Genomic DNA, 14,470 nt, shown 5'->3' with positions numbered 1-14,470 from the left:
GTGTCCAATAAGAACAATTCAAAACTACAAAATACATAAGGATATTTAATGAAGCATCAAATGCACCAGGTGGAAATTCAAATAAATCACTCCAAGAGCAAAAGTAAAAAACATAAAACTCTCAATAATAAAAGGAAGAAAAAGCAGGAGCTGGGGAGATGTGGTGTAATTAGCCAAAACACCTAAATCAGCTAAACAGATCTATCATAAGCAATGAAATTGAAACTGTAATAAGGTCTGCCAAGAAAGACAGTCCAGGACCATATGAATTCATTGTGGAATTTTTTCTTAGCATTAAAGAATTAATCTTAATGTTTCTGAAAATTCCATACAGTAGAAAGGGAAGGAATGCTACCAAACTCATTCCACAGAGCCAGTACCAACAGACACCAAAAACAAGTAAGAACCAAGAAAAAAAATTCAGCCAATGTCCTTGATGAATGTAGGTGCATATGTTCTAAATATAATAGAAACTAAATTCAACAACATAAAAATATCTTACACTGCAGTATAATGCATTGGGTTTAGTTCCAAGGATGTGAATGAAGATGGCTCAACTTATGCAAATCAATTAACATAATATAGGGCATAATAGAGCAAAGCACAAAACACATGATCATCTCAATAGATGCAGAAAATACATTGTTTTGTTTGGTTGTTTGCCAGTCCTAGGTCTTGAAGTTAGGGTTTGGGCTCTGTTCCTTAGCCTCTCTCTTAAAGCTAGTGTTCTACCACTGAGCCACTGCATCACTTTGGGCTTTTTCTGAGTAGTTTATTGGAGATAAGAATCGTAACCCCTCTATACGGTATTTTCACAATAAAAAAATGTCCACATTATTCAAGTGAAAAAAAAGAACCCATAGATATTTATATCAGTATATGACACAATGAATTTTTTGTCTTAAAAAAAAGAATCTCATGACTTTCTTCTGATGGAGGCTTCTTGAGTAGCTAGGATTATAGGCATGAGCCAAGAGCACCTGGCTCAGAAAATACTTTTGACAAAAATGAAATCAATCACACTTCATGGTAGAAGCCTAAAAGAACTAGGAATAGAAAGCAAGGCTATCAGTGTAAAGCCTGTAGCCAACATTGTATGAAATAGGAAAAAATGAAACCATTTTCTCTACAGTTAGGAATGTGGCAGAGGTGTCTCTATTTCCACCCTCATTTACTGTAATGCCCCTTATCTTATCCAGAGAAGTAAGGGAAGCAAAAGAAATGAAAGGGATGCCAACATAAAGAAGAAATCTAATTATTCTTATGCAGATAGTGAGAAGTTATCTAAAATAGCTCAAAGATTCTACCAAGAAAACTCTCTTAGATGTGATAAAGACTTTCAGTGAAGTGGCAGGATTCAAAAACAACACATAAAATTAACAGCCTTTTCTATACTCCAATATTGTGGGTGATAAAACAACCTCGATACATTTAGTATCTTTCTACAGTTTTTCTCCCCACTCCCTGCCCACCCCAGTAATATACGACTTTTCCTAGGGTACAGGATCCGTCAATAGCTTCTTCTCTCCAACACCAGACTGTTTTACTCATGTTTTTTCTGGAAGCAACATATTCATCACCATCATCCACCCTGAACTATTGGTTTATATATCATTCATTAACAAAAGTCAAACTATATCATTAGAGACTTGTTACATGTAGAAATTATCTGAACAATAAAACTCTTTAAGTCTAAAGTATAAACTTTTTTTTTTTGTTGGTCACGGGGCTTGAACTCTGGGCCTGGGCGCTGTCCCTCAGCTCTTCAGCTCAAAGCTAGGGCTCTACCACTTGAGCCACAGTGCCATTTGCGGTTTTCTGGTGAGCTGGCTTTGAATCACAATCCTCAAATCTCAGCCTCCTGAGTAGCTAGGATTACAGGCATGAGCCACCAGCACCTGGGTAAGTATAAACATTTTAAAGAAATAATTTTAGACTCATTATATTGAACTCTAATTTACCATGACTATTTCCAAGATTTAATTGTGATAATCTCTCTCACTCTGTCTCTTCCTTTCTCTCTATGCACATATAGGTAAACTTTGTGTGTTCTAAGTATCAATTTACATGCTATACATACATGTGTACATGTGTCAGTCAGTAGTCTTTGATGATACAATCTTTGTAAGATGAAAGGCATCAAAGATCTCTTAGACGAGTCAGAGATTACTGAGGTCATTTTGTTCATATCAGTGTGAAGGATTAAAAATAAGATTTAGAGATTACAAATGATTTCTCAGACTTAATTTCTTTTTGGCCAGAACATGTACAATTACTCTACATTCTCTAAGGGGATTGAGTGGTTATTTACAATAGATTGAGTAGTTATTTACAAAGTAGTATACCAATTTTACCTATAATTATTAAATCTCCTATGGTGCAAAGATAATCAGTATAAAGCCTCCTCTGAAATATTACTGTAAAAGCTTCGAGAATCAAAGTTGAAGTTGAATTTTTATTACTGCAACTGGCTAATATATGCACCAACATTTTGGACTAAATTTATTTTGAAATTCAACTTGAGTGTCTAGGTATGCATCATCCTTTCCTTCTCTAATTTCCTCGTTCACAAGTTCCTCCTCCACCCTGTACTTTTCACATCTCATAGGTATCTTTTCCATGCCTTGGATGTGGGGAGGGAGGGGAGGACTGGGACTGGGACTGGGACCATGATACTGGCTTTGGATTTTGGGTACCAGTCTCATATAGTGGCAGAGCTCTGGAGGCTAAAGACAGGTGCCAGGTCTCTTAACCCCATTATTTCTTCTGAGGGCGCTACTTTTCCTGCCCGCTGATGCCATGCACAATTCTCTCCTCTCTTGCCTACTTTAGTTGCATCATACTCTCTTATTTTTGGCTACTACAACAGATTAGGAATAAGTAGCAGTCTTATGGCATTTCTTCTTTCAGGCATCTAAGCTAGAACGGTAGCTCTGGATATTAAAAAAAAATACTTGTCTGTGACTTCACTTCCGTAGATGTGTTTACATTCATATATATGTGTGTATCTATATATTTATCTATCTATACACATAGGTGAAAATATTTGCATATTTAGATCTCACGTTTCTTTGACATCTTCTTGGTCAACTTGTATTGTGTAGTCAGATAAAATTTCACTAGAAGAAGAAAACAAAACATATGATCAGACATTGTTTGATTTCCTAGACTTGATATTTAGTTCTAATTAGATGTAGTTTAACTTAGAATTTTGTGCACCTTTTTAAAAAAATTTATTGCCAACATGATGTACAGAGGAGTTACAGTAAGTAAGGCTGTGAGTATATTTCTTGTTCAACTTGCTGTACCCTTCCTCATTTTTTCCCTCTTTCCCTCTCCCAATTGTACAGATCACTTCCAACAGACTGCCTTGTAAGTGTTGCTGCAACATTAGTTCCCCCTTTGTCCTTTGTCTCACCATTTTGTTGTTCCCTTTCTTTACCTAATTCAGATAAACATATATACAATATCCAGGGTATCAAAAATCAAATATGTGAAAATAAGGGATAAACCATAGGGAGAAAAAAAACACAAAAGAAACAAGAAATGATTAAAAACAACAACAAAGAAAACCCTCTGTGTCCATGTCTTGGGAGTTGATTTCACTTAGCATCATCTTATATGTTCACATGTAAACAGCTTTTGAGCTACTCTGCTTATCTGCTAGGATTATCCTAGACATATACTAATTATTACAAATGAGAGAAACCCTAGGACCTATTTTTTGGGGGCCTAGCTTACTTAATATGATTTTTTCCAAGACTTTCCACTTCCTTACAAATGGGGCAGTGTCATTCTTTCTGATGGAAGCATAGAATTCCATTGTATGTATGTGTGTGTTTATATATAAACACATACATATATAAATATACATATACACATATGTATATTTATCTCACATTTAATCAATCCCTTCATCTATTGAGGAGGATGTGGGTTGGTTCCAAATCTTAGCTATGGCAAATAATGCTGTGATAACATAGTTGTGCTGGTAGCTTTAGAATGGCCTTGTTTGTGGTCATCTGGGTAAATGCCCAGAAGTGGGATTGCTGGGTCATAGAGAAGCTCTATGTTTAGTCATTTTTTTATGTTTAGTCTTTTCTGGAACCTCCATACTGCTTTTTAGAGTGACTGAACAAGTTTATACTCCCACCAACAGTGTAGTAGCATTCCTTTTTTTTTGGCCACATCCCCTCTAGCACCTGTTGTTATTGGATTTCTTGATTATAGCCATTCTAACTGGGGTGAGGTGGAATCTCGATGTTGTCTTGATTTACATTTCATTTATGGCCAGAAATGAACATTTCTCCATGTGTCTATTGGTCATTCTTACTTCCTCTTCAGAGAAGTCGCTCTTTAAGTCTTTAGCATACTTATTAATGGGGCAGTTGTTTCTTTGAGCATTTGTCTTGGGGGATTTAAAATGTTGAGTTCTAACTATATTAGATATGAGGCCCTTGTCTGTAGTGTGGCTAGTGAAGATCTTCTATTGAAGATCTATTGTAGGCTTTCTATTGATCTTGCTAGCTATGTCATTTGACATGCAGAAGTGCTGCAGTTTAATGCAATCCCATTTGTCCATCCATTCTTCAATTTATTGTGTTTCTGGTTCTTTATTAAGAAAATGTAAGACTGTATCAAGGACCCCTAAAGTTTCTCCTAATCCTTCCTGTATTTTTTTCAGGGTGTCTGCTCTTACCTTGAGGTCTTCTGATCTTTAAAAATTCAATTTAAAATACAAATTCAAACATGTCAGCAAAGTGAATGACTTGAGTTCTGGTCTTTATTACTGAAACTAATTCCAATGTGTAACAGTATTTTATATTTTATAACTGAATTGATTTCAAGTCAATCCATCATATATATATATATATATACACACACACACACACACACACACACACACACACACATATATATATATATATATATATTCCTCTCTTATTTCTTCAATAACCCCAAATCAGTCTAAACCATTTTGTTCTATCACTATGTAGCTCAACATTTTCTGCAGTTAATTTTGATGTCTATATCTAGTTTGATTTCATGGTGGTATGATAAAATTCAGGAGTATAATATGTTATTATATTTGTTAAGACTACATTTGTAAAATTACTATAGAGTAATGGGGGAGAGAGAGAGTGAGAGAGAGAGAGAGAGAAGAAACGAAAAGAAGTAAAAAGAAAATAATACTGCATTTATGCCCTAGAATATTATTTACTTTGGAAAAAGTTTCATGGGTTGCTGGGATCATGTAAATGTATATTTACATTTGCTAAATTTCCATTTCTTAGAAAATCTTTTCTATTCTTCCATTTTAACTGTGTTTGTCATTGCTATTGAGGTATATTTACTTCCTTTGATCTTTCTTTTCTTCCTTCTTTCCTTTGTTCTATCACTTCTTTCTTTTTGTGTTTATATGGTGGGTACTCTCAGTCTTTTCACTCAAGACTGATGCTCTACCACTTGAGTGACACATTTGGCTTTTGGAAGCTAACTAGAGATGTAACAATCTCATAGACTTGCCTTTCTAGGCTGTGTTTCAATCACAATCATCAGATCTCAGCCCCTTGATTAGTTAAAATTACAGGTGTGAGACACTAGTGTCCAGCTTCTTTGTTTGCAAAAATAAGTAATAGACTCATTGAGATGCTTGGTATGTATAAGCCTATAGATTGAATAATCAGTGCCCCAATATATAAGTACAAAAAGAAACAAAAAGTGTCTTGGGTGGATCTTCTGACTTCTGGAATTTATCACTTTATTGAATATGAATCTCCCCTAGGGAGACACCGGAAGTTCCTTGAAAAAGAGAAGCAAGCTAAACTATAATCCAGTAGATGGAAACAAATAATTAAAATTAAATCAGAATTAAATGAATTAGAATACAAAATGACCATAGAAAGAATCAACAAAACAAAGAGTTCTTCAAAAACATTAACAAAATTTACAAACCCTTAGCAAATCTTATCAGCAAAAGAATAGAACACACCCAAATAAACAAACTCAGACATGAGAATCGAAGCATCACCACAGAAACAACCAAAATTCAGAACATTATAAGGGAATACTTCTCAAACCATGCTAGTAAGTTTGAGACTGTGGAAGAAATGGATAATTTTCTAGCAAATATCAATATGCCGAAATGAAACCAAGATAATTTAAATAAATTTAACAGACCCATATCCAGCATTGAAATAGAAACAGCAATAAGACACCTCCCACCCAAGAAAAGCCCAGGACTGGATGGATTTACAGTTGAATTCTACAAGGCCTTCAAAATGAAACTCACACCAATACTCCTCCAACTCTTCAATGAAATTGAAAGTGAAAGTTCACTACCAAACTCTATGAAGCCATTCTAAACCTCTGCCTACCAGGCAGAGACTCATCAAAGAAAGAGAACTATAGACTCATTTCTTTAATGAACATATGCAGGCGTAGGATATATCTAGCAAAATCATAAAAATCCCGGATTGGGAGAAGATCTTCACTAGCCATACAACAGACAAGGGTTTCATATCTAAAATATACTTAGAACTCAAAAAATTAAATCCTCCAACAACAAATCCTCAAAGAAACAACTGCCCAATAAATAAGTGGGGTAAAGACTTAAAGAGAAACTTCTCTGAAGAGGAAATAAGAATGGCCAATAGACACATGAAGAAATGCTTAACTTCTGTAGCCATAAAAGAAGTGAAAATCAAAATAACATTGAGATTCCATCTCACCCAAGTTAGAATGGCTATAACAAAGAAATCCAATAACAACATATGCTGGAGGGGATGTTGTCAAAAGCGAACCCTACTGCATTGTTGGTGGGAGTATAAACTTGTTCAACTACTTTTGAAAGCAGCACAGAGGTTCCTTAAAAGACTCCACATAGAGCTCCCCTATGACCCAGCAATCCCACTTTTGGGCATTTACCTACATAATAACAAACAAAGCTATAGTAATGCGACCAGCACAACTATGTTTATCACAGCATTATTTACCATAGCTAAGATATGGAACCAACCCAGATGCCCCTCAGTAGATGAGTGGATCAAGAAAACGTAATATGTATACATATAATATGTATACATATATACATATAATATATACATATATTTGAATTCTATGCCTCCATCAGAAAGAATGACATCACCCCATTTGTTAGGAAATGGAAAGACTTGCAAAAAGTTATATTAAGTGAAGTAAGTCAGGACCAAAGATACATAGGCCCCATGATTTCCCTTACTTGTAATAACTAGTATATGTTTAGAACAAGAACAAAAGTTCAAAAGCTATGTACATATGACCATATAAGATGATGTTAAGTGAAATGAATACCAAAATAGTAATACAAGTGGTTTTATTCTTTCTTGATATTATTTTTTAATATACTTTAATATACTATGTGATTTTTAAATTTCTTTTGTATGTTCTTTCCCCAAGGTATAACCCCTGTTTTCACTGTATTTGATTCTGGTGCCCTACATCTTGCATATACAATTTTATAATTTGGAGAGGAAAAGGGAAATAAGAAAATGCTTAAATAAGGATTCAGGTTGACTCATTTAAACAATGAGATGTACAAGACTCTATGTTGAAAACGAACTTTACAATTTCTGAGGGGGTGGGGAGAGGGAGGAGTTGGGGTAGTGGCTAGGAAAGCGATGGTAGGGAAAAAACAAAGCAGGAGCTAAACAAGGCTCCATAGGAAATATACTTATCATCTTACTCATGTAACTGTAAACCCTCTCTGTACAGTATTTTTTATAATAAAAATATATTTAAAAAAGAAGAAAAAAGAGTTAACACAGCAACCATGAACAAAAAAGCAGAAGAGGGACTTGGTAGAATGCTTGAATCCCTGGGTACATTGCTTAGTACCACATAAAGAGAAAACATTGGAGTTGGTACTGTGGATCAAGAGGTAGACTGCTAGCCTTGAGCAAAAGAAGCTTGGGGACAGTGCCCAGGACCAGAGAGTTCCATCCATAGAAATGTCCCCCAAAATACAGCAGAATAGATACAAGTCTCCAAATTTATCCGTGACCAAAACAACACACAAACACAATATTCAAGCACACACAGACATACACATACAGAGAGACAAATGTTAATCATTGCCATTTGGAAGGTACTTTGCTTATAATAATCTTACTACAATCAATCAAAACATATACTACTCATTCCAATAGGATCTCATACAAAGGCTGATAGCTTTCTAAGGGTTTTCTTATGAGCTCACTAAAAAAGCAAGGAGTTTATCTTCTGACTGGCTTCTCATTCCTTCACCTAACTTGAAAAAGAGGAATATTACAGATATAAGATAGACTGCCCACATTTTTTATATACTTCGCAGAAATTCTTGTTTAGTACATATTTATATTTGTATTCACATATGTATTATATATACATATATAAACACAAAAACATATATATATATATGAATGCATGCATCTGATCTTTTGATGACATATTCCAGTGTGAATTCTATTGGTTCATTTATATCCACATTAACCACATGCATTATGCAAATCAAATATGAGGTAAATTCATACTGTTACTTCTTCACTCAGGTTAGCTATGGTTCTCCTAAAATTAACAAACTGGTAGAACTTGAAAGTTTTATATACCTAGTAATAAGAAAAGGGGTATTCCCAGTTATCTTGAGAAACAAGGTGTCTAGGGCAAAGTAAATGTACACACCTGTAAAAGAAATGCTTCATGGCAGATTAAAGACTATTTCCTTTCTAGGCCAGGTGCATGTAGTTCACACATACAATCAGGAGGCTGAGAAATGAGGTTTGCAGTCAGCCCAGAGAGGAAAGTCCTTGAGACTCTGTGTGTCTGTTTGTGTGTACATGTATGTGCGTGTCCATGCCTGTGTGTTAGTGTATATATGTGTGTGTGCACACAAAAATATACACCAACATATACACAAACATAAATGCATACACACACTGGTCCTGGAGTTAGAATCAAGGACCTGGACATTGTCCCTGAGCTTCTTTTGCTCCAGGCTAGACCTCTACCTCTTGAGCCACAAAACCACTTCTGGCCACTTCTTACATCCCTCGGCTCTTTATGAGTCGCCTAAATGCATGTTGATACTCTGACTGAGGATTGTGCCTGCCAGTCTTTGAATTCACAGCAGATCATGACCAAGTCTCTTTTGACCTGCTCTAGCATTTTTTATTTAGTTTCTGGAAATGAGAGTCTCATGTACTTTTCTGACTGGGCTGGCTGAAAACCATGATCCTCAGAGCTCAGCCTCCTGAGTAGCTAGGATTACAGGCATAAGCTACTAGCAGCCAGCTCCTAAGACATTTATCTGCTATAAAGTATTCAGAAAACAACAAAAGTGGACCTGTGTCTCAAGGGATAGGGCACTAGCCTTAGCAAAATACTCTCAAAGTCTGCACCCTAGCTCTGAGTTCAAGCCCAAAGACTGAAACAAAATCATCATCATCATCATCATCATCATCATCATCATCATCATCATCATCATCATCATCATCATCATCAACATAACTGTAAGCTCAGGTCTGCACCCCGGCTCTGAGTTCCTGCACAAAGAGTGGAACAAATTAATAAAAACAATAATAATGATAGTAATGATGATGATGATAATGATGATTAAAATGACAATAATGCAGAGAATTAGAGGATGAGTCCCCATGTTATAAAATTGTGGATAAACGGCAAAATAGGAAAAAGTGGTTCGAAAAGATTATTTTTTACAGGCCAGAAAAAGAGCCATAACAAAAGCATTTTGACATGAGACTTCAATCCCCTAGGACTGTGGAATAACTTGTGAGTGCATAAGCTATTTTGTTTGTGATAATTTGTTAGTAAAGTCATAAAACATATATACTGTCCATTCAAATAGGGTCTCATACACAGGCTATCTGATAGCTTGCTAGGACTTTTACTCACTGCTAACTAAAATAGCACTGAGGCTGTCTTCTGACTGGTTTCTCATTCATTCACCTAACTTGGAAAACTGGGAATATTACGGACAAAGCTGTAATGCCCAATCTTTTGATACATCTCCCAGAAATTCTGGCTTAATACCTGTATATTTTTATATACATATATATGTATATATATGTGTGTGTACATATAAATGAACCTCACCTTTTACTGGCATCTTCAAGTATAAAAAATCCTGATTTATTCTCCTCCAGGCTAAAGGATTAAATTATACACAGTCAAATATCAGGCAAATATATTTACATTTTCATCCAAATTAGCCACAATTTACTAATAAAGTGGTAGAACTTGAAAGTTTTACATTTTTAGTTATATAAAAAGTATTTGTCTTTCCCTCAAAATGAGGGTGTGAGGGGAAATCACATGTTTAGACCTGCTAAACATAGGTTTCAGGAAAGATTTGAGAATAGTTCCTTACTAGGCCAAGTGTCTGTGTTCAGAGATAAAATCCTAGCCTCTCAAGAGATTTGGATCTGAGGATCATGGTTTGTAGCCATACTGGACAGACAAGTCCATGAGACTCATGTCTCTAACTAGCTACCAAAAAAACAGTAAGTGGAATTGTGGATCAGGGACTAGAGTGCTAGACTTGAGCAAAACACACTCAGGAACATGGCTCAGACCCTAATCTCAAGCCCAATGACTGGCACATTGAAATAAAGAATAATTCTATTCTTATAAACATAACGAAAGTTTAATGTCCAATGGTTGTTGAACTATTTTAAATCCAGCTTAATTCATAATAACTCAACCCTCAATCTAATTTTCCATCTAATTTTCTGCTTCCTTTGTCTTCTCTATTCCCTCCTTCATAAAGCAATCATGTCCGTCTTTCATGCCTGCCAGATAGGAACAAAGAACAGCAGGCTAGAAGCAGGACTCCCATCCAATGTGATGGTGGTTCTTTTAGGGTAATTGAGTTTTGGAGTATGAAGAATTGGTCTAAGGTAGATGATTCTCCTACCTACTGAGATCTACAGAACAGTGGGACTGCCTCCGTGTTTCTGAGAGAAATTCTTACATCCCTGGGCTCTTTATGAGTCACCTAAATGCATGTTGATACTCTGACTGAGGATTGTGCCTGCCAGTCTTTGAATTCACAGCAGACCATGACCAAGTCTCTTTTGACCTGCTCTAGCATTTTTTATTTAGTTTCAAAACTGAATATTATTACAGACAGTTTTTGATAGGTCATCATGTGTTCTGTTGATTGTCATCATACCCCTCAAAATGGTTTACCATGCAGAAGACAAAAGGAAACAACTCACCCAGTAGTCACATTGCTACTAGAATCGATGAAAACATCCGGTATGGCATTTGTGTCACTGTGAACAAATGAAAAACAAACATAAGATTATGTTGGACTGCGTATAAGAAACCGTACTTTTTTTTTTTTTTTTTTGGGTCCGGTCCTGGGGCCTGAACTCTGGGCCTGGGCTCTGTCCCTCAGCTCTTCAGCTCAAGGCCACTTCTGGCTTTTTTCATTTTGCTTATGTGGTGCTGAGGAATGGAACCCAGGGCCTCAGGCATGCAAGGCAAGAGCTCTACCACTGAACCACCTTCCCAGCCCCAAGAAATGGTACTTTTTTTTTTTTTTACTACATACAGTGCCGACTAATGAAACCATGGCGTTGTGCATGCTAGGCAAGTGATTAGCCACTTGAGCTACATCTCCAGCTCTTCTGCCCTCACCATGACCTCTCCCAAACACTGAGGTTTGAACTCAGATCACCATACTTGAGCTAAGTGCTCATTTTAGAGTCATGCTTTTGTCTGTACTGGCTTACTCAGTGATCTCCCTGTTTGGGTTCAGGATAATCTGCGAATTTTGTTCCTGCTAGTTAACTGCTCAATTTAGACTCACACTTTTGTCTCTACTTGCTTATTCAATGATCTCTCTGTCTGTGCTTTCATCATAATCTGGGATGGATGGGTATGCTACTGTCTCACACCTATACTCCTGTCTACTCAGAGGCTGAGACTGAGGATATAATTTGAAACCACCTAGAGTGGGAATGCCTATGAGTCCATCTCCAGTTAACCAGGAAAATTTTGGATGCAAAGAGTACTTCAAGAGTTCCATCAACCATAAGCAAGAAAGCAAAATAGGCACAAGGCCTGAATTTTAGCCATCACACACACACACACATACACACACACACACACACACACACACACACACACACACACACACACACGTTAATCATTGTCATTTGGAAGGTACTTTGCTTATAATAATCTTACTACAGTCCATCAATACATATACTACTCATTCTCATAGGATCTAATACAAAGGCTGATAGCTTTCTAAGGGTCTTCTTATGAGCTCACTAAAATAGCAAGGAGTTTGTCTTCTGACTGGCTTCTCATTCCTTCACCTAACTTGGAAAAGAGAGGAATATTACAGATATACGACACACTGCCCACCTTTTTTATATAGTGCCCCAATATTCGGGTTTAATATCTGTGTATCTTTGTATTCATGTATGTATGTATAGGTACATGCACACACATACACACATACATATATGAGTGCATGCATCTGATCTTTTGCTGACATCTTCCAGTGTGAGCTCTATTGGTTTGTTTATATGCACATTAAACAATTATATTATGCAAAGTCAAATATGAGGTAAATTCATACCCTTACTTCTTCACTCAAGTTATCTACAATTCTCCTAAAATTAATAAACTGGTAGAACTTGAAAGTCTTATATACCTAGTAATAAGAAAAGGGATATTTCCAGTTATCTTGAGAAACAAGGTGTCTAGGGCAAAGTAAATGTACACATCTGCAAAAGAAATGCTTCACAGCAGATTTAAGACTACTTCTTTCTTAGGCCAGGTGCACATAGCTCATACATATAATCATAGCTGACCAGGAGGCTAAGAAATCAGGGTCTCAGTTTGAAGCGAGCCCAGGGAAGAAAGTTCCTGATGCTCTGTGTGTGTGTGTGTGTGTGTGTGTGTGTGTGTGTGTGTGTGTGTGTGTGTGTGTGTGTGTGTGTGTGTGTTTCTGTTGGTGTGAATATGTGTGCTGAGGTTATAACCCAAGGCCTGGACACTGTCCTTGAGCTTCTTTTGTTCCTGGCTAGACCTCTACCTCTTGAGCCACAAAGCCACTTCTGGCTTTTTCTGAATAGTTGGTTGGAAATAAAAGTCTCATGTACTTTTCTGCCTGGGCTGGCTTAAAACCATGATCCTGAGAGCTCAGCCCTCTGAGTAGCTAGGATTACAGGCATGAGCCACTAGCAGCCAGCTTCTAAGACTTTTATCTGCTATAAACAACTCAGAAAACAACAGAACTGGACCTATGTATCAAGGGGTAAGGCACTAGACTTGAGCAAAATATGCTCAAGGTCTATGCCCTGGCTCTGAGTTCATGCCTGAAGACTAAAAAAAAATCATAATCATAACTGTGAGCTCAAGGTCTGCACAGCAGCTCTGAGTTCAAGCCTGAAGACTAGAACAATATATAATGATGATGATGATGATGATGATGATCATGATCATGATGATAATAATGATAGTGATAATGATGATGATGACGATGATGAAGATGATGTCGACGACGATGATGCAGAGAATTAGAGAATGAGTTACCATGTTATACAATTGTGGATGAACCGCAAAATAGGAAAAAGTGGTTCGAAAAGATTATTTTTTACAGGCCAGAAAAAGCTACATTGACATAAGACTTCTATCCCCAAGGACTGTGGAATAAGTTGTAAGTGCATGAGCTATTTTGTTTGTGATAATTTGTTAGTAAAGTAATAAAACACATGTATTGTCAGTTCAAATAGGGGCTCATACACAAGTATCTGATAGCTTGCTAGGAGTTTTATTCACTGCTCACTAAAAATAGCACTGAGGCTGTCTTCTGACTGGTTTCTCATTCATTCACCTAACTTGGAAAACTGAGAACATTATAGACAAAGCCGTAATGCCCAATCTTTTAATACATCTCCCAGAAATTCTGGCTTAATACCTGTGTATCTTTATGTATATATACATATAGGAACGAACCTCACCTTTTATTGGCATCTTCAAGTATAACACCTCCTGCTTTATCCTCCAGGCTGAAGGATTAAATTATATACAGGCAAATATCAGGCAAATATATTTACATTTTCATCCAAATTAGCCACAATTTACTAATAAAGTGGTAGAACTTGAAAGTTTTACATTTTTAGGTATATAAAAAGGAGTATTTGTCTTTCCCTCAAAATGAGAGTGTGAGGGGAAATCACATGTTTAGACTTGCTAAACATAGGTTTCAGGAAAGATTTGAGAATAGTTCCTTACTAGGCCAAGTGTCTGTGTTCAGAGATAAAATCCTAGCCCCTCAAGAGATTTGGATCTGAGGATCATGGTTTGTAGCCATACTGGACAGAAAAGTCCATGAGACTCATCTCTCTAACTAGCTACCAAACAATCAGGAAGTGGAATTGTGGATCAGGGACTAGAGTGCTAGACTTGAACAAAA

At 36.5% G+C, this 14,470-nt stretch overlaps 1 protein-coding gene across 3 annotated transcripts in view; it reads right to left on the bottom strand.

Moving 5' to 3' along the window:
- Tpte2 (transmembrane phosphoinositide 3-phosphatase and tensin homolog 2) overlaps positions 1 to 14,470 on the bottom strand; it is a 71,198-nt gene that overhangs the window by 36,575 nt on the left and 20,153 nt on the right. For all 3 annotated transcript variants that reach the window (XM_070003170.1, XM_070003171.1, XM_070003172.1), the window contains exons 11-14: positions 14,016 to 14,063; positions 11,253 to 11,309; positions 10,129 to 10,179; positions 3,066 to 3,119 (exon numbers count right to left, since the gene is read on the bottom strand). In XM_070003170.1, the coding sequence (XP_069859271.1) occupies positions 3,066 to 3,119; positions 10,129 to 10,179; positions 11,253 to 11,309; positions 14,016 to 14,063 (210 nt within the window). The remainder of the gene's footprint in view (positions 1 to 3,065; positions 3,120 to 10,128; positions 10,180 to 11,252; positions 11,310 to 14,015; positions 14,064 to 14,470) is intronic.

The sequence above is a fragment of the Dipodomys merriami genome, unplaced genomic scaffold (genome assembly GCF_024711535.1).
Source record: "Dipodomys merriami isolate MVZ:Mamm:240054 unplaced genomic scaffold, mDipMer1.0.p SCAF_6, whole genome shotgun sequence".
In the NCBI taxonomy this organism is placed as follows: Eukaryota; Metazoa; Chordata; class Mammalia; order Rodentia; family Heteromyidae; genus Dipodomys; species Dipodomys merriami.
Note: the sequence above shows the minus strand (reverse complement) of the source record. Positions and strands in the feature narration are given on the sequence as shown.